The 18,211-nt window shown below is 42.0% G+C and overlaps 1 protein-coding gene across 1 annotated transcript in view; it reads right to left on the bottom strand.

Annotated features, from left to right (window-relative positions):
* Positions 1–17,163, bottom strand: part of LOC133010576 (ephrin type-B receptor 1-like) — a 74,272-nt gene extending 57,109 nt beyond the window's left edge. Inside the window, exons 1-2 of the mRNA XM_061078167.1 lie at positions 15,763–17,163; positions 12,976–13,159 (exon numbers count right to left, since the gene is read on the bottom strand). Of these exons, the coding sequence (XP_060934150.1) occupies positions 12,976–13,159; positions 15,763–17,163 (1,585 nt within the window). The remainder of the gene's footprint in view (positions 1–12,975; positions 13,160–15,762) is intronic.
* Positions 17,164–18,211: the final 1,048 nt, after the last annotated feature.

The raw sequence follows: 18,211 nt of genomic DNA, 5'->3' as shown, positions 1-18,211 counted from the left end.
ACCTAACAACGATCGTCTGCCAGAAAGCAGCTGCCATTCCTATGAAAACGGGTTTCATGCCAGTTAATTAATCTCTGCTTTAAACTTATTCAAACCGGTAAAAAGCATCGGCTACAATTTAGGGCACAAGCTAAAATAAATGTCATAATTGCAAAGGGAAAACTGTTTTATTCATACTCAAAGTATCTTTAAATCATGTTGATTACAGACTAACTTCCAAATATCGAAAAAGGAATAGAGGACATCGCCTATTACAATCTAAACTGCAAGTGTAAATGTGATAATTCGGAGACAAGTAAACGTTAGAATTTCACCTAAGTTTTACCACAGACGTGAAGTTAAGTGTGTGTAAAAGTTAAGATTGTTTCCCAGCAGTTACAGGAAGAAGCGCTGCATTCACGGAACTACAACACACAGGAAAAAGACTTGTGACGACCATGAGTTTGATGCTACTTAGCAAGCATCATAAGCAGTCAAAAATGCAGTGTAGGAAATCTTCAGCTCCAGTGTCTTATTTGACCTGTTAAGCGAATAGTTACGCCCGAAGAAATACAACCTTGAGGTGAAAGAGTTTCACTGGGACTTGACAAAGTGAACTAAGAGACAATATAACTTCATAAACCATCCAGCAGCCAAATTAATGAGGCGGTTTTCTGGCCACAATCTTAAAATATTGACTTTTTCTTCGGACAAGTGCTTTGATTTGTGAGAGATTCTCGTCGTTTCTCCATAAGCGATTCGATTTATTCTCCAGAAATGTTGTTGTAAACCCATTTATGATTAGTATTGTACAATAACACAAAACATACTCTTATACATCCCTTGCTCCTAAATGCACGTCCTGAAATCCCAGTTTGCTGAGACTCATTATAACGAGTCTTATCTGGAATAAGAAGGCGGATCACATTGCAGGTAATTTAATGAGTTAGTGCGAAAGCATTGTCGGTGAGCGTGAATTAAAGAGTAATTACATGCAGGTGAAATCAGTCAGCAGCAGCAAATAGACTTTAATTGACGGTTCTGTTACTCGCGCGGGGGGGGGGGGTGCAGGTTTTACCCGGCTGCTGTCGGCGCCTCCACCGACTTCCTGTCCTCGCTTGAACCTACAGCTCAGCTCTAATCTCCCATACTCACAGATATACATTGATTTGATCACAGCTGGACGGCGTGCTGTCAAAGCCGCTCATCACAGGGATAATCACACCTGCCCCCCCGACGGGAACAAAGCTAAGTGGAAGATGAGAAGCAGGCCTGTGTGACAACTCCACAACAAAGCAGCTTGACAGCAAAATCCCACATGACAACTTTCATTGTGCAACATGTCTCTTCGTATTATACATCCTGCTGCTTTAATGGTGATGTATTTATATGTCTGCGGCCTCAAGAACTATTTCCAGCATCTCTGTGTCTGGCGTGTACAAAGCCTGACGGGCCGGTAAATTGGAAAAATGAGACATATGTAATACGGGAAGATGACTCGAATTGCATGAACATACATGGTGATGCAGCGAGCAGGAGGGAAAACAGCCTGTGATGAAAGATTTGGGATTGTGAAGTCAAAGAATGGATATCACTTGTTTTTAAATTACTGTCATAGAGCAGAGAGGGGAGAAAACAATCTGATAAAAGTCAGAAAATGAGCACAAATGCTAATTCCACTGAGATAAAAGAACCCAACTCATGGAGAAATTATTATTATTATTATAATTAAGTTATTCAAGCAACAGAAACTGCTCCGTGTGGCTCTCAACAGTCACAATTAGAGGAGAAAAGTCAAAAAGCGAGCGTAGCAATAGAAAGACCGAAGGAATATAATTACCTTCCACCAAGAGCTGTGGTCCTTAGTTAGAAAGCAAGATTACACAAAAACAACTCAATGGATTTACACAAAACCTAGATTACACAAAACTTGGAGGAAGGAAGTGGGATGAATCCAAACAGAATCCATTACATCTTGGTGCAGGTCCAGTTCCCTTTCTTTAACAGTGAGAGGCATAATTCAGCATTTTCCAAGGGAGGAGTTCATGGATCTTGATGAACAAATTCACAGACATTTAGGGAACTATGATGTAACGGAGATATTTTGCCAGATTAAGTTTTTCCTATGTGTTCGGGCCTCGAATCCACTGAAACTGAGATTTTAACAAATACCTTGAAAACACAGATTTTTTAAAACTTGAACATTGACATCCCAGTTCACTTTGTGCATTCGGCTCAATACCAGTTTCTCTACGCCTGGTTAGCACAGTTAAGTCTAATTCAGATTTAGCATCACTGCACCACACTCACAGGACTCGCCCAGTTTCACTCGGACCACAGTGTTCTTCTCTGCTATTTGACAGATTTTTGTCGATAAAAGTAAAACAAAAGGGATAAAAGGGTTTTTCCTGCATATTTGCGCCACCTGAGAAAGTTCTAGTAAGTATTGGAAAATATAAATATAATACTTCCAGAAAAAAACCCAGGAAGATATGCGTTTATATTAAAAATATATGCAGCAGCTATGAATTTAAGATGTATTTGAGACTATAAACACTTTGTGTGGTCACCAGGACTAGAGAAGCTCTATATAAATACAGACCATCACCTTTTCAGGCCTCGCCTCTCTCTCTACCATTCCAGTTTTCATTTTTGTGGATCCATCAGTGATTCCTGCCCAGTTCTGCAATATGAAAAGATGTTACCTGTGCTTCCTTTAAAGAACTTTCGACGACACCACTTTGCTCGAGCAGGTTCTTCTTCGGCTGAACGATGCAAAGTGAACAGCGACTCGATGCATCAGTGGACGAGCGTCACTCGACTCACTGACAACACAGAGCTTAACACAGAGCCTCTTGTAATAAAACATGGAGGGAGAAGGTTCCACGACATCACACCATGAGGCAGCTGCAGGCTAACACACCCCCACTCCCCCGACTCTTGACATGCTCTTGCACTCTTTCATTCTGTCACCCTGCCGCTCATTATCTGCCCTCCTCCTCCACCTTCATCCTCTCCTTCCCTCTACCTCCCTGTCTTTTATCCTCCTTCTCCTCCTCCTCCACCTTGAGTGCTTCTCTTTTTGTCAGCGAGCTCGCCTAATTACAGCCAAACCCGGTTTCTCCGCTCTCCCCTGGGAGTGAAGGTCGTTTGGGGAAAATGAAACGCTTGTCGAGCAGAAATGTAGCCGACTATCAAAATCTCGGACCGGAGCTTATTCAACTGTCACTGCCTAATTTGTAGCTTCTGTGCGTTTAGTGGCATGTTGTCAACATAGATTTTCAAACGCACCAAAAAACCGCAGCAGAACACGGAGCTGGTTCATTTCTACCTTGTGTGTTTTTCTTCCTGTGCGAAGGTCTTTGAAGTTTTTTGGGGGGGAAAGAAAGGAGAAGCGTGGTTATAAACCCCCAGTGTTGGTGGAGGAGATAGAAAAATAGAACAAGGGCTGTGCACCTGTAATACTCCACCCGGCCACCATCCTCCTCCATCTCTACACCGGGTTCCAGGCTCACACTTCGTCTCACAATGGAACAAACTTGGCTGGTAATTTTTTTTGTTTATTGGAAATTGATTGCACCATCACACGCAGGAACTCTTGGGAGACTGCGGTGATTCATCATTTCATGTTATTAAATCTCCAGCACAGCTTGAGCATTATGATGAAGCGCAGGGAGAGAGTAACGTGGGTGTGAATATTAAACCATGAAGCCAAATATCTTTTAAATACGAGCAACTTCTAAATTTGCACAGAGGGAATTTGAATATGAATATGAACAAGTATTTTCTCAATTATCAATGAATGTTCTGGGTTCTGCCCCCACCCTCTGGAATTCCCTCACCAATAGAGATTCTCAATGCCACATCCTGGAAAATTAAAATAACTACTGTAAAAATGCGTATGACCTGATCTGGTTCAATCTTTCCTGGTCTCTGTCTCATGAAATATGTCTTTCTCCTTCAAATATGTAAAGCGTCCTTGGGTCCCTATAAAAATGTAAGTTATTATAATTAATACAATTGTCCAAATCCCTGTTTAACACACTCAAACTGCTTATTTTGTAAAAGTGACACACGATAAACTATAAAAGAAGCTGCCACCATTGAATATTTTGCATCTTTGGTTGAAAAATGACTGAAAGAAGATATGGTTGATTGAAATATTTGCAGATATTCCTTTTTAAATCGCCAAATCCATTAATGAGCTTTTATTAAACAGTCCTCTTCATTGATCTGTGCACATTTCAGGTCCACAGTGAGACGAGCAAAGCAGCAAACATACATTCCTGGATATAAAAAGGTTTAAGAAGTCTAACGAGAACAAAAGCAGTCGTGTGGTCGGCGTCGGGGTTATTAGCGTCGACTCATCAGTCTAATTAACAGCACGGGAGCGCACACACCTCTCCGTGCATAATAGGGTAGACTCTCCGATCAGCCTAATTACTTTTGACATATTGGAGGCTGTGATCGGTGTGATGTGGGGCCGCCGCCCCCACAAGCGCTGCACCTCCTCCACCTCCTCCACCAATGCAACACAACGGAATGAAAAAAAGAAGCCGTTTTTTATGGCGGAGGAAACAGCAGGTAAATCTGCACTGGTTCATAGCAGTCAAACAGGCTGTTAAAGCATTGTTGTGGCCCACGAGAGACAAATAAAAGTATTTTCATCACACTGATTTAGAAGTAATTTCCCCGTTTCAACGCCTGCTTCTCTCTTTACCTGTTTCCATAAGTGTGATGTATGAAGGTGGTCGAACACCGAGTGAGCCTGGTTCCTCTCGTCCTAATTAGCCAGTGGGTTCTAACCAGATTAGTCTCCTGCTCCGAGACGACAAGTTACTAATGTTGTTTTTATCCCTTTGTGTGTGTGTGTGTGTGTGTGTGTGTGCGTGTGTGTGTGTGTGTGTGTGTGTGTGTGTGTGTGTGTTCTGTTATGTACTTGCCTCTCAGAGAAAGAAAGCACGCCTGGGAGCATCACACTCATGGTTAAGGAAGCACAACGGAAATAACACGCACCCTCACACAAGCCAAACGGTCACTAAAAGGCTCCCGGAGTGAAGGACGTCACACGGCCCTCAGAGAGCGGCGTGGACCAATCAGCCGCTGGAGTGGAATGACACTTAGCGGACGCATCACGAAAGGACGAGTCAGTCGAGAGTGAACGCATCCAGACATAGATGTGCGCCTGCACAGATTGAATACACAGATGTGTGGTCTCTCAAAAAGACACACACACACACACTCGGCAGGACTCACGCAGAGCAGCTTTTCTTTTAATCCAACCTCACATGCCCTCTCCAAATTAATAATGGAGATAATTATCAGGAAGCGCAAACTGCTCAGAGAACCTATAGAGGAAAAATAAGGCAGAAACTCCACATGAAACAAGAAACCTGGGACATTTGTACTTGTACCACAGGAAACTATGTGATTACACTTAAACACTAAGAATCGTTGGGATAGAAGAAGAAAAGAATAAAGAAAGTTAATGGTGCAGAGCTTTTTTATGAAGTAAAAGTAGCCTATAAAAGGAAAAGTCCTGCTTTCAAATGTCTACAGAAGTAGTACTAGTGAAATTAGAGTATCAAAAAAAAAAGTAAGTCCTCTTTTACAATGTTAAACATATATGGAGTATATTACTTTATTAGAATAACACGCACATTATAACAACATGTAAGCAGCATTATAATGTAGTTCATCAGCGTTTGGAACCTTTTAATTAGAATGCTTCATAATTTATATCCTTGTAAGCAGAGTTTTTTGAATTTTGCAAAATAAAACATCTGAAGACTCAAGCAAGTAAAGTATATATACACGCAGTTAGTGTACATAGCCGTACATTATACCAAAGGTTACAGATATAACAAGTTTTAGCTCCTGTAGAATATATTTTCTCCAGTGTTAGACCCACTGCAGCTTCACCAGTTTAACACTCTGCTGTGTCAGACCTGCTCTGATCTGCAACCCAGTGAATTCACAGGCTGCAGATTCTCCCCCAATAACTTCCACATTCAACATCAATCTGAGGCACCGGCTAATGGGTCGGCCCCGTTGTCTGAAAAGAGTCGGCTCAGCGCTTTAAAAAACACATTGTATCAGCAAAAGACACAGATAACTATACCACAACAGTGGATTTACACAAGGAGACGCACATGTTGCAGGCAAAATTACCATTCCCCTCACCGTGGCCTGACTCCGTCGTGTCGTTAATTAAAGAGAGAGTTTATGTTTTTTATCCACTTATCCGAAGTGGAAGGAACATTCTGCAGTTTGAAGATATACTGACTGCTGTGTTGTCGTCAATTTACTGTGGGATCAGGAGCAAGTTCACCTCGAACCCAGAGGAATACAGATACTGACTTATTAATGTGCATGCTGTAGTTTACATATTACACCAGATCCCTGCTTCTTGCACCACCCACAGTGATACGCTGACGGCAGCTGAGGAGATATTATCATAAATGTTCAATTCTTGATGTGATACACATCCAGTGTCAAGCCGAGTTCGACACGTATCTTTCTTACAAAATGCAGATTGGGTTGTGTCTGGAAGAGTATTTATTTTCTGGTGTACTGCTGCAATTTAGCAAAGCATATCTATAATCTTTAGACACCCACAAGAGAGACATGTCTATTGCAAAAATATGGAAAATAAAAGAAGCCGCGTTCTCTACCCGGGTCGACCTAGAAGTGATGTCTCACCCCGTTTTTATAACATCATAAATTGTAATGTGACATAGAAGGATTTTAAAAACATAATTGTCCTCAGCAGTAAATACCCAGAACTTCACACACACCTGATCTCTGCCCCTTGTCCGTGCTGCCATCGGTGTCATCTGAAATCTGAATATGAGTGATGTTGTGGGAACCGAGCTGATTTAATTTGTATGTACAGTACGATTCAATCAATATTTTCCTATTGACTGTGAATCAAATGATGATGTGAGACGTGAAAACTGTTGGAGCCACAAAGAGTCATCGTCCGACTCTGCAGTTCAGCTGTAAAGTAGAATTATCTGTCAGCTCAGTATTTACAGTTTACAGTTGACTGTTCCCAGTGCAAACAGTTCATACCACTATCACACTTATTTTGGTCACATGGACACTAAAAGGTCTCCAAATGTAAACGTTTCTCTGTGTCTGGCTGATGTGAACATAGAGAACAACCTCCAGCAAGACAGCCATGTTGTTTTGTTTGTTTTTCTGTAGGGTTTCGCAAAAAAACAGTTTCACGGAATTCCACAAAACTTTGTTGGAGGGATTGGACCAAGAGAAAATCTATAAAAGTTTGTCGTTGATCCAGACATTTTCTTTTAAAACAAGGCAAATTCATATAATGTCCAGATACATGAGGTCAGGACATTGTACGAACATTTAAATAGAATTCTATGGTCATTTTCTGGCTGAATTCTTAAAAGGGGCTCACTCCGAAAATCCCTGAAGTTTTTACAAGAGGGGAACATTCTGGAAAATGTCTGGAGAAACAGCCTTTGACATTTGGGTTTTCATAGCAGACCTTTCGGATAATTTCAGGAGAATATCCAGACTTCACAGCATGTCTGAGGGACCTGATATCTATGTGCAATCTGGTGAAGCCTGACTTTCATGACATCCCACACACATTAATATGGAGCTGGTCCCTCATTTGCAGCTATAAAAGCTTCCACTCTTCTGGGAAGGCTTCCTGTGTGTGTCTTTCTGCCCTTTCATCCAGAAGAGCATTGACCAGGTCAGACGAGAGGACTTGGGTCGAAACGTCCGTTCTAGTTCATCCCAGAGGTGTTGGACCGGGTTGAGGTCAGAGCTCTGCGGGCCAATCAAGTTCTTCTCCACCAAACTCACCCGACCGAGCCTTTATGGACCTTGCTCTGTGCACTGGGGCTGAGTCATGCTTCCACGAACTGGTCCCACAACGCTGGGAGCATAGAAATGTCCAAAGTGTCTTGGTGAGCTGAAGCATTAATATGTCCTTTCTTAGGGGCCTAGTCCAAACAATGACAATGGGACTGAATGAAACTGAATTCAATGGTTAAGAGATGTGACCCAATACTTTTGTCCATATAGTGTATGGGCTCTTTAGTTTGCTAATGTATCACCATAATGTAGATATAAAATATAGGATATCTCTGGAATGCTCAGCAAATCGAGGCTCACAATGCCACATCCCTCTGGACATTTAAAAAAAACAATGAAAACCTTTAAAAAAAAAAGTAAATGACCTGATTTGATAGAATCTGTCCTTGTCTTTGTCTCTGTCACCTTAAATATGTCCTTAAGCAAGTAAAGTGTCCTCGGGTCCATTGAAAGGTGCAATAAAAAGTTATTTACAGTTCACGGAGCTAACTCCCAAGTGGCCAACAAGCACCTGAAACCATTATAGTGAAACAAGAACAGAAGAGGACGCAGCTCCGGGTGGCAGACGGACACTTTAAGAGATGGTCATATTTCAGATTTCATCCGTCCATCAGAGGGGAACCAGTGGTAGTGGTTTCCAGGCCCACAGGGCGGTGAGGCCTCACAGCAACAGATCTTCAGGATCAGACGTGTGCAGGAGTGGAACTGAGGCCTTGAGGTATCAGGTTGTTTCTCCTCGTCGCTGACACATTGTTGTTGTTGTGAATGGAAGCTAGGAAAGGCGCCAGGCGGTGTTAAAAACAACAAGCCGGCTGTCACACATGAGCACTTATCTGTGTCACCATTTATTATTGAGCGAGCAACACAGACACAACACAGACACATGGCTCCATGACTTCATGTTACATTTACGTACATTGATTTCCTGGACACTCACTCTTACTTTCAGCTAAACTTAACCAAAACCTCACCTAACCTTCACTTTAAACCTTACCTATATGGAGGACCATACATGACTTAAGTATAAATAAATAAATAAATAAATAAAAAAGGAAATACATAAATAAATAAATATGTTAATAACAACAGAAATGTCTACATAAATGTCTTAAATATATTTCAACATTTATTTATTTCATGATTTATTTATTTAAACATTTCAGTCTCCTTATGCTAATGAGAAAGGCGGGCCTAACTGCAGTTTATACTTAAGTCATGTATGGTCCTCCATATACCTAACCTTACCATACTCTTAAAAAATGCGAGTACAAGCATAACAGGAGCATCACCAGCACCACACACACACAGTTTCTTTGTTTCCTCCTGTGTGTCTCTCACTCTCCCTCTGATTTCACCTCTCCCGTCATTCTCCGCCCATCGTTAACAGCCTCGACCTAGAAAATGTGTGGTGTCACGATTTTGTTTGATGGAAGAGGCCTTGTTCGTCACTGTTGGGCAAAAATTTCAAATCATCGCTGCGCCACAGTAGATGAAAAAGAAATGTCCGTTAAACGTGGCTCTTGAATCCTGCACATTTATGACAGTTTACAGCTTTTTCAAATCCAGGATGAGAAATGCTCGCACACGCTTCAATGGCGTCGGATTTCTTTACAATAGTATAAGTTTGATGACGGTGTCACGAGGACATACCACACGCTGGATAATTCAATACAACAGTAAATCAGGACAGGCCTGTCAACGCGGTTTTAAAGAAGCAGCGCAGGTTGGTGGCTTTAGAACACAGAAGATATATTGCGGTACTTCAGAACATGATTGCTTGTCACAGCAGAGGCTTGTCACTATAAATATAACAGCAGCACATTGAGTTTTTAGACAACAGGGTGTGTTAGTCACTGTAAAATAAATAAATAACCAACTTATTGTCTTTGAAAAAACGGGGAACGGCACAAAAATGAAGGAGAACATATTGGGTTCTTATTTTTAGAACTGATGAAGCCTGTCTCTCTTTCTCTCTCTCTGGATGAAAAGTTAACATGACACTGCCACTACCACAAAAAGAAACGTGCACACGCACATGCACACGCTCGCTCAGAGACACGAGCGCTGCGTGAAGCCTCCAGTCTGTCACTGTGGCAGAATCCTTTGCGCCATTGTGATTAACACAAGAGGAACATGCCCCTAACTGGCGTGTTCTGTTTTAAATGAGAGCGACTCCACATTTCACGTTCTTTTGTCGGGCACGGGTGAGGATGATATAGCTTCTGTATGAAGAGTCTAAAAGGTTTGTGTGTTGGATGAGAAACAGACGGTGAATAGGATGAGGAAATGACCTGTTTAATGGGATTTATAAAGAAATAGCTCCTTTCCCACTGGTCGGATTCAATTGATGGTTTGTTTGTGACGTTGACATACCAGGTAAAAAACAGAAAGTCTTCCTGTGGCTGTCTATTTTACAGAGTAAATAATACAGAAAAGAAAATGTCATGTTCGTACAATTTGGTTGTACGTGTGTCTTTGTTTAATTTATATTTATTTATAATAAAGTTTCCATTTCAAATATCAAACCTTATGACATGACATCTTAGGAATCATTGAGAATGTAAATGATTATATTACATTTTTTAATAGATAAGTTAATTAGCAGAGGACTCAATAATAAAAATAATTGTGTGTTGAATCTTTAATAATGTAACATTAATGAGCTTGTGATGTGATATTGATTCAGAAATGCACTCTTAGTGAACTCACTTGCATTAGTTGCTGAACCTTTAATCCTCAGTATATGAGACAACTAGTTCAGCTGTCATGAAACTCACAGACTCACAAAAACCACACGACGAAATCCACCAAGGATTTAGGAGCATCAAGAGATTCCCAGTGTTTTCACTGGGAGCGTCTCCGAGCTGCCAGTCAGGAATGAAAGACGAGTGGGACACGAAAAATAAGACGACGCGCAACTGCGAGCTTCTCACTGAAGTATTAAAACTCCAAACACTGAAATGTCATCTCCAAGCCCCAACATCAAAGCCTCCCCCCACTACATTTCCCCCAAATACTTCTTAAGTAAATATTCTTCCACTTTATATTTCTTTTGCATTTTCACATGTAAACTGACGTTAATTTCGAAATCCACAGAAGTCAAAGTCAATCAGACTGGGGGTGAAGAGGAGAAATCCTGATTGAAAAGGGCTCGGTGGCTGAATAGAACTCCTGTGAAAGGAAATGGGCCTCGGTGAGAACTGTGTGAGTGTCTAAGTGCATCTGATGCTGAATCTCAAGTGGTGATACATCCTATTCACAGAGAAGCCCCCCCCCACAGCAGCAGGACAGCTTCAGAACAGGAAGAAGGTGACGTGGAGATTAGGACTGAAAACACCTCATGTCCACGTTTCTCAGACTCGATCGAGACAAACATTTCAGCCAATGCTTCATTTGCACGTATATGTATGAAGAAACCGATATTTTTCAATTGATTTGAAAGTGGCCCAGTTAGAATGATGATTTGAAAGATAAATTGAATACGATGTTATGCATTTAATCAAGCTTTAGTGCTATTATTCTATCGTATACAATAGATTCTATTATAACCCATCGGAAAACGATTTTCCATAGATAATTCCATGCATGAAGTATTTTGATTTGCATTTGTTCACACTGTAAATTGAAAAACATCCCTTGAGGGGGTTATTTTCCTAATTTGGAGCTTTTGTGTACATATGCAAATCCGTGTTGTTGATCTTATTGTTAATTAGCAAATGCCGTCTTGACGCCATGGATGTTTGTGCTGTTGTGGCATCAAATGAGGACGTAGAATGCAAGTCAGCGAAAATCTTAAGCGATGGAAATTGAGAAACTGAAAAAAAGACACTGTGCCTTCAAAGTAAAAGTTTACGTTTTTTGAGCTGCATAGGAATTCTGAGTGCATGTCTTAAAACTCCTCCAGATTAATACATTGGTACGTTTGGTCCTTTAATGTGATTGGTTGGTAAAAGATTTATACATTTTATGATTATTTGTAAAAATTAGGGCTGCCACTAACGACTATTTTTCTATCGATTAATCGGACGACTATTTTATCGATTAGTCGATTAATCTAAACGACTAATTTTCCTCCAAAAAAATTTAATTGGCCATTTGTTTCATTTAATTTTATTTTGACAACAAACTGTATGTCATCGTATAATGCAGCACAAAACAAAATGTAAACAAAGACTCAAATATTAAAGTGCAAAACTGTAGGTTTAAACTAGCAACTCCAACGTGATAAAAAAATAAATAAAAAAGAGGGCATATAAGTTAAGTCAGCAGTGCAACTCAAAAAGATATCAAAGTTTCTATTTAACCCCTTATCAAAATTAAAAAGTTAGGTCTGGATATTAAACAAAGTGCCACATGTTTAAAGTATAAGAAACAATGGTGTCCAGCTCAAAATCAAACTCAAACGTTAGTTAGACATGTGTGTTGTAATGTAAGAATGTCAGCACATCCACATGTTCTGGACTCAGTCCCCCCCCGCGCGCGAACGGAGCGTTCCTCCAGGGCACCGTAGCTGAGGTGACGCGAGTAGGACCCGACACGCGTCCAGGACCCGCCTTCCGCACCTGCGACGGACACCACCCCGCGGTCCAAGAGAAAGGAAGCCCCCGCACCGGCGACGCCGTGGACGAGGAACCGCCCCCCCCCCCCAAAAAAACAACTTGAGGCGGGCCGCACACCGAGCCTCCGGCTGCGTGGAGGGCGGGGGGGAGGGCGCCGGGGCGACTGCTCCCCCAGCCGCGGCATATGCCCAGCGGTTTAAAAAAAAAAAAAAAGCGTTTTATACGCGTCGACGTATTTTCAGCGTCGACGTAATCGATGACGTCGACGAATCGCGGCAGCCCTAGTAAAAATGCACACAAAGAAAATCCACTCTTAACCGAAAAGGACTAATTAGTCCAGTATCCTGTGAAACACATAAAGCATGAAACCAAATTGATGTCCCGGTTTTAATATACTATCTGGATACATTAAGGAGTTTTAAGCAAGTTAATTAACACTGTCTAATCGTCTCATTTCTATTCTCTTAAGGCAGACCCTTAGTCACAGATCTGTTTATCACATGTCAGCTTGTGTCCCCGCTTGTCTCCCAGGAGACGTCCAGACACAGACAGTGGAGAACAGAGAGAGAAGCTCTCAGCTGACCACATGCCACCATGACCCTGCTGCATCTCCCCTGACAGCCTCCATCTACCAGCGGGTCAATCCGCTGACACGTGTTCCTCCCAAACCAGCCTGGACGACACCCGCTGGCCTGGTGAGACGCCTTGTGCGAACTCTCTATGAGGCTTAGAGACACGTGCTGGCACAGTGAGAAGTTTGGTCCTGTCTATGTGGAGCCACATAGACACACTGCACACCACAAAGGCCTTAGGTCTAACCCCCCGAGACCAAGGAGACTTTGCAGAGCTCTGTGTTGTTGCTGTGTGCTAACTGTTACAATTTTGCAAATATCACAAATATTACTATATTAATGACTTCACTGCATGTTTCTATAGTTATTTACAAGGTTCTGCCGGGTCACCATCAGCATCCCCTCTGAAACTTGAACATTTAGCTGCTTTAGTCTAATCAGTTTGGTTTAATCAGGCAGGTCAGATAAAGGGCAGGTGATATTTTTTACCAGGAAGACAAACACAGATATGAGCCGCCCTACTCTGCGTCTGATTGGCCTACTCTGATATTTACATCCTAATTAACCAATCAGAAGCAGAGTAAGGCGGGAAATGCTTTTGCTGCCCTCGGAGAAAATTCAGGACACGAAGGACTGAAGCGAACAACAGGCGATTTGAGGTGAGTATACGGCATATGCCTGATACCTGAGTATACCCTGCACTACACTACTGATGGTACCTAGTCATCTGAATCGCTTCGCCTTAGTGTATTCACAAACACACAAACACACAGACACACACACACACAGAGTCTGACCTGCTGTCTGACCCAAGTCTCCTGGATCTACCCCGATGAACAAAACACATCAGTAGCATCAAACTCAAACTTTCCTCTCTGAATCTCTGCTTTTCTCTCTCTCATCTCGACCTCTGCTCCTTTCACTGCTGTTTTATTTAAAACCTTGTCTGGAACTTGGACACGATGTAAACCACTGACTCTCACTTTTTAAAAAACTCACAAGTTCTTCCAGTACTATGCATGTAGAATGATTGCTTGGTTCATCATACTTTGTATTATTAGTTTGTGTGTCGTATGTTGGCCACAATTTGAACATTAAGTCTTGACCATTTTCTCAGACTCTGCATTCAAAACAGTCTTTATGTGATATATTATGTGCTGCAAAGTAACTATTTATTAAGAGGGGTATACTGAGAGAACAAGAAGTAGAAGTAGAAGTACAGCATAAACCTTGGCAGAGGTAGTAATAAGATGTATACTGACTTTAAAGAGAATATTCAAATTCAAAACAACTTTATTTGTCCCCGCAGGGTTAATCAAAGGCACATGGAAAAAACTAGTAAAACAAGAAAGACAACGATGACAGTGCAATGACCACGGACAGTTAGAAAAAAGTGCAGTATACTGAAATTCAAGAGTTAGAATTGTATATGAAAGTAAAAGGATGGTGAACAGGACAACGGCTGTTATACGTTCATGAATATACATTTCAGTCAGACAACTCATGTTCGAACATTTATTGCAGCATTACAACAGATTTAGTGTTTGGCGTCTAGGCTCCAACTTAATCACTCCCCCATATGATTACACAGGAATGATGGGAGGGATGAGCACATACTTGTAACCCCCCTGTTGGATCTTACAGGTGGATGCTGGGGTGGTGGAGGGGCTGAAGCAACTGGTGACAATACTGGGTTGATGGGAAATGTCTCTCTGGTTAAATAGACCACCTGATAAGATGGGTGTGTATTATAGATGGTTGTGGAGAGTGAGGTATGTCACAGGATGTATTTCACATGATTGGCGCAGCGCAGCTCGAGTTGCCTGCCAGAACTAGCTCGTCGGCGTCGCCACATCTATGTGTATTTATTAGGACTTGTCAGTCATGCTGGTTTAAAAAGTGTCCATGAAATAGTTTGTGACATTGGCTGTTAAGGTATCAATACATGTAATGCTATAAAAAAAACAGTGCCTTGCCGTTTTTTGGCTTTGGTAAGGGCCAGGGAAATTTGAGTACCCCGAGAAAACCTTGCAGACATGGGTAGAACATGCAAACTCCCGCAGAAAGAACCGGGATTCTAAATCAACTTGCTGTGAGTGGAAAGGGCTAACCACTGCCCCTCAGTGCCACCATTCAATTAAAGGTTAATTTGTGTTGGGGGAAGGTTGTAGTAGGCCCATCATGTTTCCGAATAATCTGTGTCGCTTGTATTTGGCCATACCATTGACTTTGTCCGCCACGTGCCTGAGTTCCAATCCCAGCTCCACTGGAGTCATTCTTGGGGACTGGTTTTCAATCTGTAGTTGCTGGATTTCTCTCTGGAGTTGCTTAATTTCTCTCTCGAGTAGCTGATTCTCTCTCTCGAGTTGCTTCTTTTCTCTTTGGAGTAACATCTTTTCTCTCTGAATGTCTTGGTTTTCTCCCTCTAGTGGCTGACTTTCACTCTTGATGTTGTTTTTTTCTTCCTGCAGTTGCTGACTTTCTCTCTGGAATTGCTGAATTTCCCTCTGGAGGTGCTGATTTTCTCTCTGGAGTTGCCTCTTTTCTCTTTGGAGTAACTTATTTTCCCTTTGAACGTCTTGGTTTTCTCCCTCTAGTTGCTCGTTTTCTCTTTGGGTGTCTCGGTTTTCTCCCTGCAGTTGGAGGTTTTCTCTTTGGAGGTCCTGGTTCTTTGCCTGGATTTCATCCTTTTCACTCTGAACATCCTGTATTTCTCTCTGGACGACCTCGTTTTCACTCTGGAGTCCCAAGTTTTGTCTCAGGAGGTCCTGGTTTTCTCTCTCTATTTCTTGCTTTACTTTCTGGTGATCCTGCTTCTCTTTCTCGATGTCACAGTTTACTTTGTGGATTTCCTGGTTTTCTCTCTGGAGAGACAGATTTTCTTTCTGAACGTCCTGTGTTTCTCTTTGGAGGTCCCGGTATTTTTTCTGTTGCTCCTGATTTTGTCTCTGGACGTCCTGTGATTCTTTCAGGAGGACCACATTTTGTCTTCCGAGGACTTGGTTTTGTCTCTGGACATGCTCTTTTTCTGTGTGGGCATATACGTGTTCTCTCTGGATTTTCTTATTTTGTCTCAGGAGACACTGCTTTTCTCTCCGGAGTTTCTGATTGCCTGCCTCGAGTATCACGTTTTCTCTCAGGAGTTTCTGATTGCCTGCCTTGAGGGTGAAGTTTTCTCTCTGGAAGTCCTGGTCTCCTACCTCGAGGATCAAGTTTTCTCTCTGGAAGTCCTGGTCTCCTACCTCAAGGATCAAGTTTTCTCTCTGGAAGTCCTGGTTTCCTTCCTCGAGGATCAAGTTTTCTCTCTGGAAGTCCTGGTTTCCTACCTCGAGGATCAAGTTTCCTCTCGGGAAGTCCTGGTTTCCTACCTCGAGGATCAAGTTTCCTCTCTCGAAGTCCTGGTTTCCTAGCTCGAGGATCAAGTTTTCTCTCTGGAAGTCCTGGTTTCCTACCTCAAGGATCAAGTTTTCACTCTGGAAGTCCTGGTTTCCTACCTCGAGGATCAAGTTTTCTCTCTGGAGGTCCTGGTTTCCTACCTCGAGGGTAGCGTTCTCTCTCTGGAAGTCCTGGTCTCCTACCTTGAGGGTTTCGTTTTCTCTCTGGAAGTCCTGGTTTCCTTCCTCGAGAGTAGCGTTCTCTCTCTGGAAGTCCTGGTTTCCTTCCACAAGGGTAGCGTTCTCTCTCTGGAAGTCCTGGTTTCCTTCCTCGAGAGTAGCGTTCTCTCTCTGGAAGTCCTGGTTTCCTTCCTCAAGGGTAGCGTTCTCTCTCTGGAAGTCCTGGTTTCCTACATCAAGGGTAGCGTTCTCTCTCTGGAAGTCCTGGTTTCCTTCCTCGAGAGTAGCGTTCTCTCTCTGGAAGTCCTGGTTTCCTTCCTCAAGGGTAGCGTTCTCTCTCTGGAAGTCCTGGTTTCCTCCCTCAAGGGTAGCGTTCTCTCTCTGGAAGTCCTGGTTTCCTCCCTCAAGGGTAGCGTTCTCTCTCTGGAAGTCCTGGTTTCCTTCCTCAAGGGTTTCGTTTTCTCTCTGGAAGTCCTGGTTTCCTCCCTCGAGGTTCATATTTCCTCCCTCAAGGGTCTCGTTTTCTGTCTCGATGTCCTGGCTTCCTAACTCGAGGATCACGTTTTTTGTCTCGATGTCCTGGTTGTCTGTCTGGAGCTCCTCTCTCTCAGCCGAGAGACTGTCAGTGTCCTCAGGCTCAACCATTATTATGTCTCCTCTCTGTCAATACAAAATGCTATATAGTAGCAGTATCTCTAATCCTTCACTAGTTTAAAATGATGTAGCTTGTTGTTCTACAAATCATTCCCCCTTTGAAGTGTAAATGCTTTGATAATTTCTTAAATTTCCTATATAATGTAACATCAATGGAACCTTTTTTTTTTCTTTGATCTTAGCTTACGCCCCTTTTTATATTTCTTTAAAAAGTAATGAAAATGGAGAGAGAAGTAAAATAACACATGCCGTACATTCCAGAAATTTGTTTGCAACCCCTCAATAAACCAAACTTAGAAGAAGCTCTTAATGCTCGTTATCTATTGAAATTTCAAATTTGGGATTTTGAAACATTAGAACTACTCATTGTATCTCCAGCACTATAAACGTTTTGGGTTTCGTTAAGGCACTGGTAGCGCAGGAAAACAAAATGAGTACACCTAACCACTGAGGTCATTGTCTCCGTCTTTATATATTTTTGTGCTTTAACTCTTTCTCTATTTTTCTCCATCCCTCTTTTGCTCCAGGGTCTCTCTATGATATGTGCTGCCATGCAGGGTAAAAAAGCTAAATTCTACACACTGAACCTTTAATATATAATCTTAGGCTGTGGGAAACGGGGATTACATATATTACCTATTTTAATAAAAGCAATATATTGAAAAAGTAAATAATTAATAAATCACAATCAGCACTTTTGTTTGTTTGTTTTTCCAATAGTACTTATTTTAAGATCACTGTAACGTTACTTTGAAATCTGAAGTGATTAAAATGCCCAGTGAGGCATATTTCCTCCACAACGTTTTCAAGGTGAGGCAAGACCAGTGATGTGCCTCAGTCATTACATCCTCTCCACCCGTTTTCTTTTGCTACAACAGTGACACAGTCCTTAATACCCAGCATGGCTATCTGTGAGACCATATGTCCACAGCAGGAACCCTGAAGAGGCTGGCAAAGAGCCCACTCTCAACCAGCAAATAAATAATGGGCCATTATGTTCAATCATATGCTGAGCTATAAAGGTCTACAGCGCAGAGCA

The sequence above is a fragment of the Limanda limanda genome, chromosome 9 (assembly GCF_963576545.1).
Source record: "Limanda limanda chromosome 9, fLimLim1.1, whole genome shotgun sequence".
Classification (NCBI taxonomy): domain Eukaryota; kingdom Metazoa; phylum Chordata; class Actinopteri; order Pleuronectiformes; family Pleuronectidae; genus Limanda; species Limanda limanda.
The sequence above is the reverse complement of the archived record's forward strand: the minus strand, read 5'-3'. Positions and strand labels throughout refer to the sequence as shown.